This window comes from Rhamphochromis longiceps, linkage group LG16 (assembly GCF_057381845.1).
Source record: "Rhamphochromis longiceps isolate RC_006_pf linkage group LG16, R_longiceps_female_GT1.1, whole genome shotgun sequence".
Classification (NCBI taxonomy): Eukaryota; Metazoa; Chordata; class Actinopteri; order Cichliformes; family Cichlidae; genus Rhamphochromis; species Rhamphochromis longiceps.
In genome coordinates this window covers 19,331,301-19,353,031 of record NC_140572.1, presented here as the reverse complement: position 1 = coordinate 19,353,031, position 21,731 = coordinate 19,331,301, and the positions used below count along the sequence as shown (strand labels likewise).

General features: G+C 41.8%; 3 protein-coding genes across 6 annotated transcripts in view; 2 read left to right on the top strand and 1 right to left on the bottom strand.

The window, feature by feature from the left end:
* The first annotated feature begins 537 nt into the window (after nt 1-537).
* Nucleotides 538-10,508, top strand: xk (X-linked Kx blood group (McLeod syndrome)). The gene is made up of 3 exons (XM_085385152.1): nt 538-1,018; nt 5,122-5,384; nt 8,129-10,508. Exons 1-3 carry the CDS (start codon nt 774-776, stop codon nt 9,055-9,057), a joined length of 1,437 nt encoding a protein of 478 aa, XP_085241278.1. The 5' UTR covers nt 538-773; the 3' UTR covers nt 9,058-10,508.
* A 1,234-nt stretch (nt 10,509-11,742) lies between these two features.
* Nucleotides 11,743-15,499, bottom strand: LOC146650962 (dynein light chain Tctex-type 3-like). The gene is made up of 5 exons (XM_085385279.1): nt 15,366-15,499; nt 13,877-13,918; nt 13,658-13,781; nt 13,463-13,540; nt 11,743-12,213 (listed from the first exon to the last, which is right to left on the bottom strand). Exons 1-5 carry the CDS (start codon nt 15,390-15,392, stop codon nt 12,137-12,139), a joined length of 348 nt encoding a protein of 115 aa, XP_085241405.1. The 5' UTR covers nt 15,393-15,499; the 3' UTR covers nt 11,743-12,136.
* Nucleotides 15,500-17,645: 2,146 nt separating this feature from the next.
* The window catches only part of sytl5 (synaptotagmin-like 5), a 48,200-nt gene continuing 44,114 nt past the window's right edge, over nt 17,646-21,731 (top strand). For all 4 annotated transcript variants that reach the window (XM_085384914.1, XM_085384913.1, XM_085384912.1 and 1 more), the window contains exon 1: nt 17,646-17,776. The gene's annotated coding sequence lies outside the window, so the exon portion shown is untranslated. The remainder of the gene's footprint in view (nt 17,777-21,731) is intronic.

Below are 21,731 nucleotides of genomic sequence, written 5' to 3'. Positions count from 1 at the left end.
CGCTGTCTGAATGAAACCCTTTCAAAAAATTTGGACCAGCTTGCTGGTGACAGGAGACACCGAGAATGTGTACAGTGTCAGGTTTATTTAAAGCTGACTTATGTGTTCCTTATTTTTCTCATATACAGTTACAGTAGTGTGTGTGCTCGTACAGTTTCAAATGTTTTTAGCCTCTGTCACAACTTCACTGCAGCAGAGGAACATTTGTTATGATTTGGGGGCGTCAAAGCAGCTTTGCGACTGTGTTACGTAGAGACAGTTTCCTGTGTCACGTTTGAATTGTAAGCTTTTCCTTCCTTACAGACTAGTCATAGCTCATGGTTGTTGTTTATTTGTTTGTTTTATGTTTAATTTTACGTGACATTAGTATTTGGGCTTTCTGGCTCCATGATGGATAGATTAGTAGGCCTGTGAAATTGTCCAAAAAATGAGTAAGCTGGTTAGTGAATTGTAATTGAAACTCTTAGCCTCATGGCCCTGCAGATGTTTGCACCACCATTGTAACATCAGTCTTCGGGGCGTTATCGTCTCGTTGACTGGCGCTTCAGTGCGCACTGGAGAGCGCAGCGCTTCTTGCGCCCCCAGCAGTCTCTCCCCGGGACAACACTTGGCTGTGAACCTGTCCCGCCTGCCTCACATATCGCAGACAAGCTGCTGCTCCTGCGGCGGCGTTCCTCCAACACTCCAACCGACGACTCGGTGGTTTCGTTATGGACGTGCAGACTCTGAGCGAAGCAGCGCGCCGCATTCCCCAAATGGCGGAGTGAGTGAGGATGCGATTCCCCAGTTCCATCTTTGTGTCGGTGTCTCTGTTCACGGCCGAGACCACGGCAGCGCTGTACCTCAGCTCCACGTACCGCTCCGCCGGAGACCAGATCTGGCAGGGGCTCACGCTCCTCTTCACGCTCGTACCGTCCGTGCTCGTGCAGCTCACCCTCACCTTCATCCACCGGGACCTGAGCAGAGACAGACCGCTCATTCTGCTGTTGCACATCTTGCAGCTCGGTCCCATCGTCAGGTCAGTGCTGACATGTTTACCTCCGTTTGTCAAACAGGAGCTTGGATCCCATTGTATCCACAGTGTCCACTGTGTTCTGCCGAGGGCATGTCTCTTACCTCCCACAGGTGTCGTGCCCACGGATGTTTTTTTTCCTCTTAAAAACATGCCAGGCCTGCCAGCGCATAAGCTGCTTACAGATGGTGCGATGAATGCATTGCGCACATGCTGTTGTTTTCATTTTCTCTCGCCTTTTGTCTGGTTGGCTCCATACATACTGGCGCATGATGTGCTGTATGTCCGTGTTGTTCAGCTCGGAAGCAAAAGGCTGATCAATGTTGCCACTGTTGATCGATATATGTTACATATATACACAGCTGGCAGGCTGCTGAGCCAAAGCACTTACAGTACAATAAGGTCTTCTACCAGTTTGATCACCTTCAGCCATGATCGTTCGGGCAAAGCTGATTTATGACTGTTCTGACTGAAAGGACATTAAATCATCGTTATGAAGCCTAACTGGAGTCGCTCCACACTCACGGAGAAACCTTTAAATCATAATAGGCCCGGTCTTCCTCTTTGTATAAGCCTGAGCCCAATCCTGTACATAGAAAGCATCCCTGCTGTACACACAGAGATGAAACTGCTATCAAACATACAAACAGCAGGAAATCTGACTCTGGTAAACTCATTAAAACCCACTCATGGTTTGCAGTTGGTTGATTAATTCATTTCCAGATGGACAGAAGAGTGATTTACAGACTATGTGTGTGATTCAGTGATGAAATGGGAAGACTTGCTCTTGTCTTAGTTCAAAGTTGGTTATGTTATGGGTTGGTACATTTCTCCTCTTTTTCCTATGTTCGATAAACCAGAAATTTTGGATTAGTCATTTGGGAACTGATCAGCAGTTTCATCACAAACGCAAATCATTTTAGTAGTTGCCCAAAGGGAAGTAAACAATAGAACCCAGCGACTGATCTGCAGTGGTAAAGACTAAGCATTAAAGGTGTTTCCATTATTAAAATCGAAATAGACTTTTGTTTTTGTAACTTAAACCTAGAAAGGCTTCAGAGGGAAATCCTATCTTTCATTTGACCTAAAGGTCAGACTCATGCCATGAATGATGATGACGACTATGGAAGTGCAACTCCACATGCTCATACTACCACATCTGTTTTTATCACTCACTCTTTAAGTCCTTTCTGAGCTAAAATGCACAACTGGTTTCTCAACTGTGAACATGTATCATGTTGGACAAAACAAGCTGATTTAACAAGTAATTATTTTTTAAGATCGGTTATTTGAGCAGTTGATTAAACTCATGGGTGTTTTTCTAATCTTCCTCATTCAATTCAAGCTTTTGCTATTTTCCAAAATTAATAGACCATATTAATAACAACTGTGACAGGCAATCCTGACAATCTAAACAACCAGTATTTGCAGCCACACATACGGTAATTATGCCTCCTCATGATTCAGCTCGTGAATAGAGTCGTACTGAGCAGCACAGCCTCCCTACCCTCCCGACTGCATTCAAATGATTACTGTTCAGACCTCTACATCCTTCCTCGGTGAAGACCAGATCTAAGAATAGCACATGTCACTGCTGGCTCCTTATCTCTGACAGCAGACCGGGGAATGTCTCTCTCTTTCTCTGCTGCAGACAGCACAGCAGCACTTCCTCCTCTTGACTTCCCAAAACAACACCTCTGATATTTTGATGTGTGTCACCATCAGAGAAAGTATTCAAATCTCTCACAAGTCTGCGTTGGGTGTAATCATTTCTTCTGTTGTCGCCCTAAAGAGAAGTGCTCTTTAATCTATTTAACACTAAAGTGTTGCTGAAGAGTAGTTTGTCAAAATAACAGAAGTCTACTTCCGCCTTTTCTGCAACTCGAAATAATTTAAAGCTCATGTACAACTTAAACAAGTGCAAAAGCTTCAAAAAATTGCATAGATGTGGGATTTTTAAATGGGCGTATGCAAAATTATTAAACAAATTATCCTTAAGATGTATTTAAACCTCCAATAACATTTTTTTTAAATACTCGTGACTCTGCAGTAATGTTACAGGTCAAAAATCTAAATGTTGCTAGATGAATGGGAACAGAGGCCTCATAGGCTAAAGGGACAAATACGCAGAGCTGATCTGGGAGTGAAATGACCTTTTAACTCTTGAAAGCTTATTTGGAGAAATCTTGTTTTTTTCTTTTGTGAAGTGAGCAGTTTCTGTGGTATTTCAGGCCTGCTTGTAGAGCAAAATGACTGGATGTGCATCAGAAGTCTTTATAAAGTGACGTGTCCCAACCTGTCATCGGGGATATAAAAATAGTGGTTATAACTGCTATATTTCGTAGCAAGAAACGTGAAATAACCAAGTGAACTGGGTCACTTGTAATATGAATCCAAAGCAGATGTTTTCCTCGCGAGCTGGTGGAGACCAAAGACGAGCAAAAGAGAGCAAATGCTGATTTCAAATACACACGAGTGACTGAAGCATATGACTATCATTCTGCCAGCAGTTCATCATATGACCTGGAGTGTTGTAAACAGCTGTTTACATGATCCTGTTACATAAGTTCATGAGTTTTGTCAGCTAAAGGATCCTGTTCTACGACGTCTTTAAGCTGTTCTACAGGATTCAGATCTGGTAGCTTGACAGACATTTTACTAAACTCATCATGATGTTCATAATGAATCCAGGTTGCTTTTGCTCTGTGACAGGCTGGGAGCAGCCATAAAAACATGCTGAACTCTAAAGGGCTGCACATGTCCAGTAATAACACTAAAATAGGCTGTGGCATTGAAACAATTGCTAATTTATATTAATGAGCCCAAAGTGTGCCAAGATGACAAGACAACACCACCCCTCCCCCAACAGAAAAGCCACAGCTTTTTTGTATTCAGCTGACATCTTCAGCTTCAGTCTCAGGATCGGACTCATTTTTCACTACAAGATGCTGTTCTGCTCAGCAGTTAAGAGTGGTTATCTAAGTCACCGTAACCTTTTTCTTATCTCCATCCAGCCCGACCGTTTTGGCATCACCGTCTGCAGCACTGCTGCTGACACGATGGGTTTTTTGGTTGTTTTTTACTCAGATGTCTCTGAGTAAACTCTAGAGACATCTGCGGTGAAAATCCCAGGAGAGCTGCAGTTTTAAAAATAGTGAAATCGAGCCATCTGGCGCTGTGATCACATTTTTTTCACAATTCTGTTGTTTAATGAAAACATCTGCAGGATTTTGCATCACCAATAGTCGAATAGTTACATGGGATTGCAGGTGTTCAGGTATTCCCGACAACATGCTTTGCTCTGCAGAGACAGAGCGCGAGACTGATATTCACCCTTGAATGACGTCGTTTATTTTTACTAACTCAGTGAGGCGTTCACTAAGCACGTCTGTTCAGTGTAAGTCATGCTGATAAACGGTGTGTCCCTGAGCACTCCTGTGGCTAAATCCTTGCGACTTGCTGTTTACCGGCTGTGCATCAGCACTGCTTGACAAGGACAACGCTGCCTCAACCTTTGGCGCTTTGCCCGCTCTATGCACCTCAGTGTTTTTAGAGTCGCACTTGCCAATACATGACTCTGTCCTGTCATTGAGGCCTCATTTGACACAGATAATGGATAGCCAAATGAGGATCATATGAAAATTACCCCTGGCTCTTTGGGCTTCTGTAGCTGCTCATAATTCTGAGCAACAAGCATTGAATTAATATGCAGAATAAGCTATATGTATTCTTCAGCTATACTTATTATAAACAGTAATAAACTTTATGTTACATCAAATTTAAGCTCTGAATAATAGCATTTTTCCTGTAAAGTACAACCTCACATAAACTCACAAGACTACATAATCAGCAAGCAGAGAAATGGACTAAATCGACCTTAGAAGGAAAATGAGTCCTTTCCTTAAAGAGCTGTTATGGCCATTAAAAGATAAGCACAGTTCATTTGCCTTATGCTGGTCAGTGTTTCTAAATTAAATAAAGAGAACTACCTTTACAACACTGTGCTGAATTATTAGATTAGAGGGTTGTTAATGAGACAGTACAATATATCCAACTTTCATCAGGTGGATGAAATCCGATGCACACGCTCATCTCCTCTCCTGTTTCAGGTGTCTGGAGGCCTTCTGCATCTACGGCAGCGTGGGCCGCGTGGAGGAGCCTTATGTCAGCATCACGAGAAAGAAGCAGATGCCCCGCAGGGGTCAGGCAGAGGAGGTGGAGCGGCAGGTTGGGCAGGCAGAGGGGAAACTGTTTACGCACCGAGCGGCCTTTGCCCGCACCTCTGTCATTCAGGCCTTCCTGGGATCAGCCCCCCAGCTCACGCTGCAGCTCTACATCTGCGTCCTGCAACAAGGGGTGTCCATCGGAAGAGGTGAGGGGAGCACGTATGACGTAAGCGTGTGTTTGTGTGGGACCGGACAGTTTTATGGATCATCCACCCATCCGGCTCTGCTAAGAGTCCGTCACAGGTCCTCTACAATGTGGGCTGATCAGCTAAGTGCGATATTGGAAATGAGAGAATGGATGTTTTCATGAGTCAAAGTGGTGTTATGTAACCGCCTCTCTGATACTAAAGATGGAAAATGGTGATTCTGTTTGCCAACAGGGAGCCAGGCTGTGTGTGTTTCTGTGTATGTGGAGTGGGGGGGTGAGCAGGTCTATTCCTGAGTATTCCTGGGAGAAATCGAGTAAAGGGTTCAAACAGTCAAACTAGGACATCTGGTCTTTGAATTGGGTCAAAATAAAAGATTTTATAAATATCTCAGTCTTATTTTGTGTCATAGCCCGAACATGAAAATCTTAAATTACATATTTTAAATCTGTCCTAAAATAATGGTCCCATATTGCTATAGTCATTTATACTCATACCGCCAATTTAAGATCCCATCTTTATTTTCTTGCGAATGTAAATTGTTCACTTACATGGAAAGCACAAACAGCTTTTTGTTTTGTTTTTTAAAATCTTTCTGAAATCGATCTGTGAACACATGAAGAAACAACCGTCTAACTTCACTCATAATTTGTATATAAACCAACTAAAGTAACTGAAGTGTTGTTACGACCCCCTCTGCTAGGCGACAGGAGGGGAGAAACATACACCAGCCCTCTCACAAAATCTGAGTAAATAAGGGGTTTTAGAACAGAAAAGAACAGGCAAGAGTAAAAGCTTAGGGTTAACTAAGGCAAGCCAGCATCACAAAACTCTAATGAAACTAAGTTCAGCTGTATACCAGGTTTAAACAAAGAGCAACACAGCAAACAGGTTTAACAAACAAGCTTCACATGCAAAGCAGACGAGGAGGCCACTGCATGTTCACCTCAGAGCAGCAGTTCACCATAGTGTGAAGGATCTTCAGCCTTTTATACTCCCCGGTGCAGACAATCAGCCAGTCAATTGGTCATGGAGTGGTCATGGGATCTCCAGGCAGCCAATCGTCCGCGAGGTCTGGCACACTGTGATCTGCATAAGCACAAAAGGGTAGTCTCACTCTCTCCAAGGCCCAGGGCCGTAACAAGTGTTAAATGGGATGTTAATGGCTCAGCATGTGTAAAATATTTTATGAAAGAAAACTAGTTTGTATAAAATTATGTTGCATGTAATTAAACTGTGATATGTTGTTCTTCTTTTAACCTTTTTGGGTTTATAAATAGAGAAATAACCTAAAACTTTAGGCCTGTATGTATTTAGAGGCCTATCTCTGCTTTGTGCCTTGTTACTTTAATACTGTGTACCTAGGGGAAAAAGCTTTAACTACACCTTCAGTCTGCTTTTGATTTGTTTCAATTAGCAATCTCTAATCACAGATTAGTTTCACGTGCAGAAAATGCCAAGTTAATGGTATCATGTCTGTGAAGGTTCATCCACTTCTCCCTGTGATTCAGTCTATCCTGTAATAAACTAAAAATGTCAGCCTTATTACTGTTCTCGAATGTTACAGAAAACATAGTAATTTTGACAGCAGAAATTTAAACTCATACCAAGCTTCTTTTATATGCACAGGACGTCTGTTTTCTTCCAGCTGTGAAATGAGTCTGCAGTGGCCTGTCATATCTGTCTTTGAGTGAGACGTTCTGTCAGTGCTCCAACGTCACTGCAGTGATAACACTGTGTGACAGCTTTCATAGTCATCAGTGGATATTTTCTTATTTTCATTCTCTGTAAACCCTGGAGACAGTTGTTAGAAAATCCCAGTAGATTAGCGGTTTCTGAAAAACGAACGCAAACATCCTTCTTCTCCATTCTGATGCTTAGTTTAACTTCAGCAGGTTGCTTTGATCGTGTACGAATGCCTAAATTGAGTTGCTGCATGCGACAGCTGAACTATGGACACGCGCACACATACACTTAGACTTACACTGATAGGCACTCACTCATCCCCCCTCCCTTTCCAACGCCTTCGATGCTTGTTTCCTGCGAGGGAACACGGCGGGTCTGTGTGCCGCGCTGGAATGGTAGCGCTGTGCAGGGCGGCTGCTGTGTTCGCTTCGGATTACTCCTCACCCCCCACCCACCCCTGTGGCTTGTCATGTCTTCACAATGTTGTGCTGTGGACATTTATGTGCTTTTTTGTGCAGAGGAGTTTTTTTGTTTCCTGTTCTCATGCTGTCCTACCATGGAAGCATAGCATGAGTTGGGGTCTCTTTTTTTCCTCTTGTACTTTCCCCATTGTAGTGTACATTTCAATGTTTTTTCTCTGATTCTACCAATCTCCGACCTGTATGTTTGCATGTAATGTTTGTGCTATATGTGTAAGGTCGGGGGGGGGTCCCATTTCACTGCAGGGCAACCTGCATGTGACGAATAAAGCTTTGATTGATTGATTGATTGAGATATTTATCTTAATTACCAGTTAAGCAGATGTACCTTACAAAGTAGATGGTGAGTTTAAAGCTCTATTATCATATTTTTTCTCTCAGAAATCTGGCAACGCAGTACTTCATGTACACACTCACCTTGGTAGAAGAGTTTTTCAGGAACGAAGCAGTGTTTACATGGAATGAGCTGCAAAGTATCCTAAACTGGAGACGTGCTTTCACTGATTTATAGGCAGATTTGTTTGTTTTATTTTTTCCAACTTTTTAAAAAAAATGACTCTGTCTCTATCTGCATGTCAGGCACACTGATGGTGATCTCCCTCCTGTCCATTGTGTATGGAGCCCTGCGCTGCAACATATTGGCCATCAAGATCAAATATGATGACTATGAAGTGGACGTCCGGCCTATGGCTTATGTTTGCATATTCCTGTGGCGAAGCTTTGAGATCGCCACTCGCGTTGTGGTTTTGGTCCTGTTCAGTTCGGTGCTCCAGCTTTGGATCCTGCCCGTGGTTCTGCTGAACTTCCTCGTTTTCTTCCTCTACCCCTGGATCCTGTTCTGGCAGAGCCACTCCCCTTTCCCTGAGAATATAGAAAAAACTCTGACCAGAGTGGGAACCACCATCGTGCTTTGCATGCTCACGTTCCTCTACGCTGGCATCAACATGTTCTGCTGGTCTGCCGTGCAGGTGAAACTCAGTGACCCAGACCTCATCAACAAGTCCCAGAACTGGTATCGCATGGCCGTGTACTACATGTTGCGTTTTGTGGAAAATGCCTCGCTGCTCTTGCTCTGGTACATCTATAAAACAGACATCTACAAGTTCATCTGTGCCCCGCTGCTGGTGCTGCAGCTGCTGGTAGCCTACGCCATCGCCATCTTTTTCATGCTGGTCTTCTACCAATTCTGCCACCCATGTCGGAGGCTCTTCTCCTCCAGCATGACCCAGGGCCTTTGGGATTGCTCCTCACTTCTCTGCCTGATGTGCAGCTCTGGCTCTCCACAGAACCGGCCCATGATGAAGGAGGCCCCGACCCCATCTGCGCCAAAAGAGCCAGCCACACAGCGGCCCCACGACACAGCCAGCGACAGCACAGACGACATGCCTAACGACACGACGTATGACATGCTCAATGACACCACCTTCGACACGCCGAACGAAATGGACAGCAACATAGGAGGTGGAATAAATGGCGACATTAGACACGGTGTACCCTGCACCGTTTAACGCATCAGAATTATTCTTATGTGCCATTAAGAGGACATTATCTAACCTTCTTTAATCTTTTTAAGTGCCACATGGATCCCTCATACATCCATTGCAATTCTACATGAAGCAAATGTGTCCTTAACGTGAGAGCTATCCTTGCTGTAAACGCGCAGCCTGTCTTATCAGACTACATGCCAACAATTCATCCTGCAGCCTTTAAAACCAAGAAAAAACCCACAGGCACCATCACCTCACTCTCTTCTTTAGGTTCGGAGACCGTGTCCACGTATATGCTGCATTTACTGATCACAAGGAGCCAATGCATTTGAAGTGATTGTATTTAGTGTCTCTTTGGCATGGAGGCGTGCATGTGTGGAGCCTCAGACGAGGTGTAACTGGTTACTCTGCAGAGGAGGGGGAGAGCCGGCCCCGTGCTAGTTTTTTTGGCCACAATTATGCTTTTGTACTCCTTAATAAGAGCTTTAAGATTAATACGCGCTGCTTTCGTGATGTGCTCGTGTTTGATGATGAGATGTTAATCGCCACGCGTTGTAAAAGAGCCTGTTCCATCGCCAGACATACTGTTACTGTAAAGCACGGACATTCCCAATGGCTTTTGCACGTTTACACAAAAAAAGAAAGGACTTTGGTGGTTGGTTCATTTTTTGAGCAGCAGCAGCTGCAGTGATGTGCTTTGTTTGGATGTATTTGCATTTTCCTTTTCTTATTTTCGCCTATTATGTCTGTCAACTGTGTTTCTGTCTGTCTGTCTCTTTAGTTGGAAAATTTACACTGAGTGCACGCGAAACATTTACTGTATCTAACTGAAAAAGAGTCTGTGTTTTGAACTGTTAAAAGTATTTATTCTTATTTCAACCTTTAATGTACTAAGAAAGCAAGAGATAGAGAGAGAATGTGATTGTGGTTGTTTTTGCACTAACTACTTTTTGCAACGTGTCTGCAGAGAGATGATGACCTCGGGAATCACATGAATGCTTCTTATGTTTGTACAAATAAGAAAAGCACTGTTTAAGCCAAAAAAAATTAATATACACATCAAACATATAGAGACACAAAAGGAGGCACTGAAAATATGAAGTCGTACTTTAAAAAAAAAAGAAATTAAATTTATATTTATATGTGAATATTGTCTTGCATTATTTTGATCTGTCACGCAATGTGAATCTGTGCTGACCTCTAGTGGTTGATCAGTGAAACTGCCTGTTTTAGCAAATCCTCGTTTGCAGATGACTAGTGAATTTTGCTCTATCCTGACTTACTGAAGTGACCTGGGAGGGATCTGTGTGGCTAGTGGGATGCTCTAAATGCAAATTAAAGGCACCCACTGTTTACTTAATTATCTACTTTAGCAAAGGTGCATTGGCACACCCTTTATAAAAGACTTCTTTTCAGTGGGTTGGAGGTGGACACAGAGAAAATCAGGATATTTAATCAGAAATAAAAATAAATTTGACGTAAATGTTGAGAATAACTTGTGTTTCAGTTAAAAAGTGTGTGGCAGCATTGTGCACCAGCTGAAGATGAGACAGGGAGGACTGGCTAACACCAACATACAAAGAATTACAGTAATCCCATGGTAAAGATGTGGATTATGGTTTTAAAATTAGATTTCAACAATGTTTTGTTTTTGTTTTTTTTAAATCTTCACCAACTGTCTCACCTGAAAGAAGCTGGATTTCACCACTGCACTGATCTGACCATCCGGTCTAAAGCCGCTGTCCATCCTAAAACAAAAGTTTGTGACAGTAGGCTATCCATACTGTGCCATAGGGTAAGTCCCACCGGTGACATCAGAAACAAAAACAATCACCTCTTAAAATTTAAGACTTAGGCTTAAGATTTAGAGCCATGCAAGCTTTTAGTTTCTCAAGACACTCAATTCAAATTTGAATAAAGCAGTCATCCTTCCCAATAGCAGAGGCCCAAGTATTGAGCCCTGTGGAACCCCACATGACTAATATGAAAAGTTCTCTGAGCCAGGTACGCTCTGAATCACTCCAGAGCAGTGCCAGAAATGCATACACAATGCTCCAAGTGGTATACAAAAATATGCTACACTGAGTTGAAGGCAAGTTTAAGCAAATGTGGTGCTATGAAGAGACCAGAAACTAGAGTGAAAAACCAAGTACGCTGTACTCCAACACTGGTTAAATCCATCCTCTCATCCAAAGGTGTTGGCCTTCAGCTTCTTTATCAGTGCTCACGAAAACACACAGTGGAACATCTTTAAGGACTTTATTGGACAAAATTCAACAAAAACAGTCTTGAACTCAACAGTAATACAGAAGATCTTAAAAAAAAAAAAAAAGAAAAAAAATCCTGGTTACAGGGACTGACCATTAAATGCATCACAGGAAAAACACTGTTGTTTTGTCTAAACATTTCAATAACTTATTAAAATATTAATATAGACTAGTAGAAATACAGTATACTGTAGTGATTACTTAAACAGAGCTTCTCTAACATACAAAGCTTCTTATAGTCATAGTTCAGTTTCTATTAAGGGAACATAGTGAAGGAGACAAAGTTGCAAACATGCTAACATTTTCTAATTAGCAGCACAAAGCACAGTTGAGACTGAAGGAATGTCATCAATTAAAATTAAAAATTAAAATAGTTTTTCCTGAGGGATGAATATCAGTGCTAAATTTAATAAGAAACAATCCAATGAATGTTCAGATATTTCAGTCAAAAACACAAATGTAAACTTCCTGCTGCACACAAAGAGCAGTCATCTGTTTTTACACAACAGGAAAAAAAAAAAAATACAGTCAACATGTGGTACTTCTGGGCCAAAGAAAACACCTGAGCATGTTTGAAAAGTACTTTCCAAACAGGTCTGTTTGCAGATCATGACTCCAGTCCAGACCAAACAACATGTTGTCACTGTCAGACCTGCACGTATTCACAGGCTGCCAACTCACAAACCAAAACTGTTGTTCCTGCCTGCAGGGAGAAATAGATACTTGTAGGTCAGCGTCTATCAGAGGGTATATAATCAGAGGATCTTCAGTGTCATTCAAGCAAAGTTTGAGACATGACAGTGTTCGAAGATGGAGAGGTGGGCGCAGGGCTGTCACAGCGCCACAGCTACAGCAAACACACTGACCACACAGTACATGGTGCGGTTCTCCCACCTGACAGTACAGCTCCCTGAAAACCCACAGACAAGCAGAGGAAATTACTCCAAATCATACATGAAATACATGTTTTTATGATTCCATTTATAAACCAGTTTTGTGGGCAAGTTATTCAATAGATCAAAAAAAAAAAAAACTGACCAACAACCATGGCACCATGCATCAACATAAGGGAGGCAAATCTGGTCTGAGTGTTGGGGGGTGTTACAACCCACCTCTCATAAATTAATTAACCCGGTTTAATCCAAAATGTAACAGTGTCATATGTAAAATGCAAACACGGATATTAACTATTATTATTGTTATTTCCACAATTATAGCTCCAAGTTGGCAGCACAGTGGTGTGGTGGTTAGCACTGTTGCCTTATAGCAAGGAGGTCCTGGGTTTGAATTCACCCCCTCTCTGGGCGCTCTCTGAGCCTGTGTGGGTTCTCCAGCTTCTGTGTATGTTAGGTTAAATGGAGATTCTGCATTATAGCAAGAAAATGTGATTTATTCTAACATTTGAAAACAAAAAACAGAAAGAAGGTTTCTGGCACAACTTCACCAACTTCTAAGCTACATAGAGAAAAGAATAAAAGATCAGTCTCTCCAGTCTATTTAAGCCTAGTCCTTGACTAAAAACTTCTTTCAATGGCAATCATAATCAAAGTTTTCTAAGATTAGGCTTAATCCATGTGTGGGAAACTGAGCCTTTAACTTATCCTCTTCTCCATGAACCTTGGTCGTGGGTGAAGCAGTCCCAGAAACTTCTTTAGGAGCACTCCCTGTCGACAGGGACGTTTCAGTTTTAATGAAAGTCTGAAAAAATTAGAAGTCCAGTAACTGGTGACGAAGTCCAGAGTGTAGATCAAACAGTTAAGTTGTTCCATGTGCTGAAAATATTTTTGGAGTTTTAATTTCCTCCATGGGATTAATAATTACAAGAACACGTTTAGGTTTCATTATGATTTCATCTGCTTGCAGGCAGGTCTATGCTGGTCCGGCCATCTACTTATATTTTTATTATAAGATCATTCCTCTATTTTATGCTGTGGGTGATTGAGTACCTCTGTATTTTGACTGTTGTGGTTATTTTTTGTTTGTTTTAAATCAGTAAAAAAAAAAAAAATCACTAGATAAAACTGATTATTTTCTCCTCTTGGATGTGGAGGAGAAAAAGTGGCACATCACTCTAATGTGTTATCATTTGTGCCACTTCCAATTAAAAATATTGGATTTAAATTATTTTGAAATAATGTTTGTTTTTTTGAGTGTCTCACCATCAGTGGCTGTGTCCCAGTAGCAGGAGTTGGCTGTGTGGAGCCCAGCGCCGCTCTTCTGCATGATCGTACAGTTCACTGGGACAGATCAGAGAGCGGCTTTACAACAAACACACGCTTACCTTCACACACAAGCGCTACAAATAAGCTTGATGTCCTGGAAGCTCACGTTATCGAACACAGGGACTTGCTCACCTATGTATTTGAACGCCCGACCTTGTTTCACCAGGTGAGTGAGTGAATGCTCCACTATACTGGCCGTCCACTGGTTGACTTTACTCTGGTTATAATCTGTTCCACCGATGACGCCTTCAACGCACTGAGATTAAATCAGTAAACAGGAAGTCATCCATCCATCTGATTGCATTTAAAATACTGTTTATTATGAATGTTTCCAAAGATTAGAGAACATACCTCTTTTACCGAGACACTGATCTCATCGGGATTAAAGCCGACCTGCAGGATCAGTTTTAAAAGAAGCACAAAGAGGATCCGGGTTATTCCATGAATGTTCAATCACTGCCTCCACCTGAATCCCTCAACATCAACAGATTTTGTGTGCGGTCATTTTCGTATATTTAATCAAGTGATGCGAAATCTGATGTTCATGCTACAAAAATAGTCCTCATTACAGGTCCTTGAAGTACACAGGGCAGGCTGAAATTTGGCCCTTTTTAATTCATCATATTTTTCCCAGTACACGAGATTAAAAACAAGTGAGAATTTCAAACCAAAATCTGTTTTACAGGCAACTTTGACACCAATATCATAGGATACGTCATAGTTTCAACTGCACAAATGAACTCCTATGACACAGAGGAACAGAGACGTGCATTTGTATCCTGGATGTTTTATTTGTTTTCTGACAATTCACTGGCGAAAACTTCAAAAAGTACATTTTGATTAAACCTGGTGATGTCATAGGCGGCTGGTTTAAAAAGAAAGTTAAAGACTTCATTTTAATCTGAGTAAAAATAATCTGAACTGGAAATCATCCTAAATAAATCACATAAAAATCCAAGTCCATGTTTCATTTGTTTTGTTTTGTTTTTAAATGCACGCTTCGGTAATTTTATATGCGTGTGTATTTTCTCTAAAATAACGTGCCCATAAACGCACCACTGAACTCTCATTAAAGTCGACATTCTGCTTTGAAATTAAAGTTGCATGAATTACATTTTTGAATCACAGTTAAACTAAGTATTACTAAATGAGTCAGCTTGCCCTCACCTCTGCAAGTAACTAATAACCATTTTATTTTATTTTTAATGAGAGCAGGAAGTTCTTGTCCTACTGCGCTTCCTGTTTGTATAGCAGAGGATTTATTGCTTTGTATAATGGAGATTTGAGACCAAACCACAGAAGTGTCCAACTCCAGGCCTCAAAGACCAGTGTCCTGCAGGTTTTAGATATCAATGATTTATTCATTACCAGCCACTAAAGAATTTCGAGACATGTTGAGGAGGAAATTTAGTCATTTAAATCAGCTGTGTTGGATCAAGGACAAATCTAACACCTGCAGGACACCGGCCCTTGAGGCCTGGAGTTGGACACCCCTGAAGGCTTTTCTCATTTCTCCAATTTGTGCCTCCTCGTCTCCTATCCCTGTGACCTGGAAAGCAATGTCAGTGCACCACAATGAAGGATGTTTGCATCAGGAGGATAGAGAAAGCTGTATTATTTGTTATTAATATTAATATCAGATGATTAACTGCATGATCACATTTTCCCTTCATTGTATTTGAGGCTGGGTTAAATTAAAACAAATGTTATCGCCTTAAATAAATCTGATAACAGGACCACACCTAGCTAACAGGCTAAGCTAGCAGCTAGGTAATTTAGCTGTAAGTTTACTGCTGGCTGCGGACCTTTGGATGAACTTCGCTCATAAAGAAAGCCGTACCTCCTCTCCAGAGTTATACTCCTCCATCGCTGCCGTCACAGATAACACTGCTGCCTGCCCTCTTTGTGGTCTCCGGTGTGTCGGCTGTTATTGTTCCTGTTCACTTCCTCTTGTTCGCGGATGACGAGCGAAGAGAAGAGCTGGACCCGCAGCCTGAAGCGGGACTCTGTTTTCTCTGTATCGCCTCTCAGTGGCTCAGTTCAGACATTACAAAAGCGTTTTAGCACAGAAGCGCCACACAGAAAGAAATATACTGAGAAACACAAGAGGAGAAAACATTTGTGAAACCTTTAGGATGACTAAGATTCATCAAATATGTTAGAAAAATGACTATACTTATTATATTACTATTCTTTTTTGGGGGGATAAACATGGTCAGCAACAACACTCAGGTAAGCTGTGGTGTTTAAATGATGCTCCGGTCCAAAGGGCTGAAAATATCCCACACACCATTACACATTTCACTCTCTACTCACGTCCTCTGATGCAAACAAGCTGCCAAATGTTGCCCATAAATGAAGTGAAATGGATTTAAACAGCATTTATAAAGGATGACTGGCAGGAAGCCCTGGTCAAACCTATCTCTACATTTAATAGACTGAGAGAGACTCAGTATAAGATTTGTTATGGACTACATATCACTGTTGTTTTGCACAAGACAAATCTCTCTCTCTCTCTCATCTGTGCATTAAGTGCCATTCTGATAGGGAGGAAGCATCAATTGATTTCCAAGTTCTGGACAATGATTTCCAAAGAACATAATGAGATATTTAAAATAAAGATAAAATGTTAAAATCCTGGCGTTTTCCTCTTAAGCCTCCCCTCCCCAACCACAGCGCATTAAAGCCTTCTGGAGAAGTTCCTTGTAATTGCCAGAAAGTGTATTTTACACAGTTGGATCAATGCTTCTGAGCCAAGTGTTACCCTTTGTTACCGGGAATGAAAAGACTACACACAACTTTGTTTTGTGTGTGTGTGTTAAACTGTTTGGTGTTCATTGATAAAACTTAAGAACAAGTATTGGGGGAGAAACAAAGAAGATTGCACAAAAGCCAAATGATCTAATTGATTAGAACAATTATTAGACTGATCATTTTTTACTTTTACATATAGGATTTTGCTGTAGCCTACTTGTAAAACAATCATACTGCATTATTTTCATTTGCTTAATGGTATGATGGCTAAGCATCCATCCATTATCTTCCTCTTATCTGACCTTGGGTCACTTTTTGCAGCAGGGTAAACAGGATGTTGTTGACGCCCTTCTTCAGCAACACTTTCCAGTTCCTCCTGCAGGATTCCGAGGGGTTCCAGTGCCAGATGAGATAAATGACCTTCCCAGTCGGTTCTAGATCTAACCCAGAGTTTCTTTCAGGTTGGGCAAATATCTGAAAAACCTCCAGAGGGAACCACCTCAAGCAGCTCCTTCTGAGCCAAATGAGCAGCGACTCTACTCGGCGCCATCTCTAAGGCTGAGCCTAGCAATGAAGGCTGGGCTGTGGGTAAAGGTGGGTGTCTGACCCCCAGCTTCACAGACTGGCAAAAAGCATTTGTTAATTTTTTCAGATTTGTTGCAACATTTTTAATTTGATTAAATTATTATTCAGTCATATCTCTAACCCTTCAAATGATCCCAGTAGGTGTTCTGTTTTTTTAACGAGTTACTATATTAAAGAGTTCACTTCCATTTTGCGGCTGATTGCTCAGTGTGTTGAACAAAAACAGACAAATACAGCTGCTTGGTGTGTGGATGGATGAGTCAGATTGTGTTTGACATTTTAAATGTAACCAGAAATCCTTTTTATTTCAGACTCCTGCACTGTTTACCAAAAGGTGTGCGGCACACAGACATAAACAAGTTGTGTGCCTTGTTAATATTGATTTGTGTGTTTTATCCAAAGATAATCAACCCTCCCAGTCCTTCGTGAGATTAGTAAATAAACAGTCACTCTACAGCAGGCATCTCCTGCGGCCATTACCACAGAAATACAGACTCCCAGAGGATGCCAGCAGGGAAATCCATAATACATAATGTAGCAGTGACAAGTGGGAGTTTCCCTCAGCCTAGATCTGCACTGCAGTGTGCGCTTTATGAACCGACTTGCCCTTTAAAGTTTAATTTATACGGACAATAAGAAGAAAAAGAATGAATGTCGCATTGTCAGAAAAGAGCCATTTCTCTGTCTCTCTTTCTCTCTGGCTCTCTCATTCACACACACACACACACACACACACACACACACACACCACGCCCCCTCCTGTCGGGAACACCCTGGCTGTGGATCTCTGCCTTCAGACGGTGCTGAGGCGCACCGACAGGCTCTCACACGGTTCATGATTCTCGGGCTGACTCCGCAGCCGGCCGTGCTCACCCCCCTCCGGACCCTCACCGTGAAAGGCGAGCACACCAGGTAAGACACCGCCGCTCTGCAGGTCAGCCGGCAGCGCTCCGGGACGCTGAAACACCGGCGCGTTGCATACGGCACATATGGTCAGCAGTGCAGCTTGTTCGCAGTTCCTGATGTTTTATTTGTGCCTTTTCCTTGTTTTGCGGGTACGAAAGAGGAGGGGAGGGGGCTCTCTCCGTCCACCATCACGACCACGACCTCAGAGGACTCAGCACACATCAGTGGGTCCAGACAGCCCCGCTTCTTACCTAAAGTTAGGCGCGTTTGGGCAGGTGCATTGCAGCAGAAAGCTGGTATTTCCCTTCTTGCCTCCGCTGATTTCGACGGTAGATTTACCTGTTCGTTAATTTAATAACCTGTTGAGAATGTGTTGCACTGCTGAACTTGTTCCAGCAGACCGAAGAGCTGTTAAAGATGATGTGAAACATAAATAAAGCACAAACAATGCGTGTTTAGATCAAGTGATCTGAGCTGGGTTTGATGTGACAAGAAGTGACCGTGTAACAAGGCTGTTTCATCCTATTCTTAAAATAAACCGAGTTTTAGCCTAATTAGTGATGACCTTGTCCGCGGAGTCACCAGGATATCCCACCAGGTCTTTTCATGGGGATTTCACCGTAAAGGTGACAGGCGCACAGCAGTGGCCTCGGGATGCTGCTGAATGTATGGAGGCTGGGCTGGTTGTGTGACACAGTGCTCATTGTACTCTGGCTGCGCTGATAAAGAAACAGGCTGACCTCATTCTGCTGTTCAGAGGTGGGTTTTGCTTCAGATGAGCAGAGGTGCATGTGGGTGATTCAGAAATGAGAAGTTCTTCTTCCATTTGGTGGTTGAAATGTTGTCAGCTGCAGGATGTAAAAAAAAAAAACCTCTGCTCAGCTACCAACAGGAAAACATGATGTATGCAGGATTTATTTATTAATATTTTATGCTTGGTTGGCTTTCCATCAATTTGGGGCCTCAGCCGTGGAGTAATCATCGGTGACTCAAATGCATATTTGTGTGTTTTTGTTTCGGGATACAAAATGACAGAAAATTGAGGAAAAAGTGGCAAAAAGGATGTTTTCTGATTGCCTTGTTTTGTCTGAATCAACAGCGTAATAGTGAGCTTTCACTCAAGAATAGTTCATTTTTTCATCAGTGATTTAGGCTCCAGAGTGAATTATTTGTTTGTAGATGGGGTTTTTTTTTTTAAGTGCTAAATAATTTTTGATTTAGAGAGGATGAAGTTGAATACTTTTTGAAATATCCAAGCAACAAGAAATCACCTAATGATATTTACACAACTGGTGAAAAAAACCCTTTTAATTTCTTTCTCGTGTAATCAAAATAACAGTTTTTTCTTTCTTTTTCTTTTTTAATTTGTCACTTGTTTGAATTTGCAATATTTGATTTAAAAAAAAAAATATTTGAAGCACCGATTGAAATGAGGAGCAAGTTTGCTCCTTAGGTCAGACATGTGGGCTGATCCATAATTAAATTGTATTTACTTTTCTTATTTGGCCTCAAGTGTTACATCTTAACAGCCAGTATAATGTGAAAATAGAAAAGCCCAATTCAACTTTCCCAAGTGGCTCTTAGACCTCAGACAGGGTTGGCTGCTGTCCAGAGTGGCTACTTAACACTGACAAAGTAGATTCAGACGAGAACTGGCAACGTTTTCATCTGTCAGCCCCGTCCACTGAGTAGATTTAAACAACACTGCTGAGCTAATGAGCTCATATATTGCATAATTTTTATTATGAACCCCTAAAGGCCAATGTGAAAGATCCAAAATGTACACTGCTGTTTCCTTCATAAACAACAAGCCATTGCAGTGTAAGAAATTATCCTGCCGTACTGTAATTTGTCATACTGACGCTTCCCTAAATTGGTTCATTCGGCTCCTCTAAGCAATAGGTGCGGTTATCATTTGAGGCTGTTGTATCGTAGTCTCGAGCAGGGTACCTCGGTGATGATAACCGAACCTTCATGCAGCACACCCACTGTGGGGGTTGTGAGGGGAACAAATGGGCAAATAAAGAATGAGAGAAGCAAGCGAATGTAGGGATTCCCTGATGTCTTAACACAAAGGCAGGGGAGCTCATCCAGTAGTGCAGAAAGAATCCCTGGGGATTGCAGTCACACAGCATTAGAGGTCTCCGGGATCTGCCGGCACAGGATAGAGGAGTGTGTGCGTGCATTTGTATGTGTGCACATACATTTGCTCGCACATGCATTCTTGTGACAGACACTGCAGGCTGCAGCCAAATGTGCCAGACTGATACTTGTGTGCTGCAAATCCAAAACCTCTGCTTAAAGTTTGAGTCATGGTGTGGCTCTTTGTATCAGATTGACTTGAGACAAAACTATTATACCACAAATATGTCATACTTTCTACAAAGTCGTATTTCAAAAAGCAAACTAGACAGCTGCACCACCTTTCTGTAGCTGTCTAGATTGCAGTATCTGACTAGCTCATGCTGCGCTTGTGGTTGATGCTCGCAGCGTTGTCGTGAGCTGTGAGATCTTGTTGTTGTTACAGATAAAGAAGGTGAAGCTTCTTTGGGAAGATGGTAAAATGTTGCTCAGTGCAGCATTTAAAGCCTCAATCTAAACTTGGTGTGCTCATAATCATTTCTATTTTTTTTACATGAGAAAATATGTGAAGATATTTTCTGGAGTCTGAGAGCCAAAGTCCTCTGATTTCTTACGCTTCCTTCCATTCTTGTCTGCCTAACCGATTCAGGGTCCTGAGGGAGTGGAGGGAGGGTTTTTGGAGACTATCCCAGCTACCATAGTTCGAATCAAGGGGTACACCCTGTACAGGTTGTTAGCCTGTCGCAGAGCTAACACAGAGAGACAGACAACCATTCACATTCACACCAATGGGCAATTAAAAATCACCAGTTAAACTAACGTCACTAACTACATGTCTTTGAACTGTGGGAGTAAGCTGGAGTAAGGATTTCTTAGGCTGTATGATAAAATGTTCAAGTTGAAGGTTATAGTGCTGGATAAAAGAAGAGTAGCTAAGCCTCACACCTGACTTGCTGTATCCATAAAATATTTAATTCATTCCCTTGGCTTTGTCCATAAACTGTATATAAAAGATGGCCATGGCTTCTGTCTTCAGAAAGTGTCTTAAACAAACATTCATGTTTATGTCTGTGGGTGAAAAACAACATGTGGTGATCTCTAGGCTGTATCGTCATATAGTCCCGTTCATGTGATCACCAGTAACTGATACGGTTGTCACTGGGGCAGGTAAGTGGAACGGGTTAATGTATACTAGTTAATGGAACTATATCCACCCACCATAATGCATACTGCACACCAGCGAGTTTATTTCCTCCATTTATCTCCTTCACAAAGCGACCAGCAGATGAGCCTTGTTTAGACTGCATCGAGCGATTGGAAGTACCGTAATTAGTGACCTTAAGTGGATGGATATGAGCTCAGCAGTTAAAGCAATGTTAACCTTTGTGTGACTTTTGTTTTCCTTAAAATTTCCTCTTTAGGACTAAATTTATAGTAATGTGTTCAAGACTTTCTTTGTGAAATGGCTTCCTGTCGCTTCTCCCTCTTCACCCTGCCCTCCCTTTACAGCAACACGCACACAAAGCTCTAGTGAAACCAGAAGTTTAGGAGAGGACATAAAGTCAATGTCTCTTCAAATGGTCAGTTTTATTCACCTCTGTTTTAATATAATGGATTTAATTTAAGTGGAGTGCAGAACATGGATTTGGAAGATGGTGGCATGAAGCTTTAGGAAGGCAAAATAAACTTGATATGAGCCGAGTAATAACAATATGTCATGCATTAATATTCTTCACCCTCACATGTCTAACTTAACAGTTATTTTTTAAATATTTGAATATTCTCTTAACACAATGGGCCTAAAATCACACAAAAGACATAAAATCTGGCTAAATAAAGTCTATAGTTTTGTTTTTTGTAACAGCTTTTTACCATATTG

Excerpts from the sequence above, each read along its gene's own strand:
- xk (XM_085385152.1), top strand. The coding sequence starts at position 774 with ATGCGATTCCCCAGTTCCATCTTTGTGTCGGTGTCTCTGTTCACGGCC. Across the intron at positions 1,019-5,121 it reads CAGCTCGGTCCCATCGTCAG|GTGTCTGGAGGCCTTCTGCA; the intron begins GTCAGTGCTGAC and ends CTCCTGTTTCAG. Across the intron at positions 5,385-8,128 it reads AGGGGTGTCCATCGGAAGAG|GCACACTGATGGTGATCTCC; the intron begins GTGAGGGGAGCA and ends TCTGCATGTCAG.
- LOC146650962 (XM_085385279.1), bottom strand. The coding sequence starts at position 15,392 with ATGGAGGAGTATAACTCTGGAGAGGAG. Across the intron at positions 13,782-13,876 it reads TCAGTGTCTCGGTAAAAGAG|TGCGTTGAAGGCGTCATCGG; the intron begins GTATGTTCTCTA and ends ATTTAATCTCAG. Across the intron at positions 13,541-13,657 it reads TCGGGCGTTCAAATACATAG|TGAACTGTACGATCATGCAG; the intron begins GTGAGCAAGTCC and ends GATCTGTCCCAG.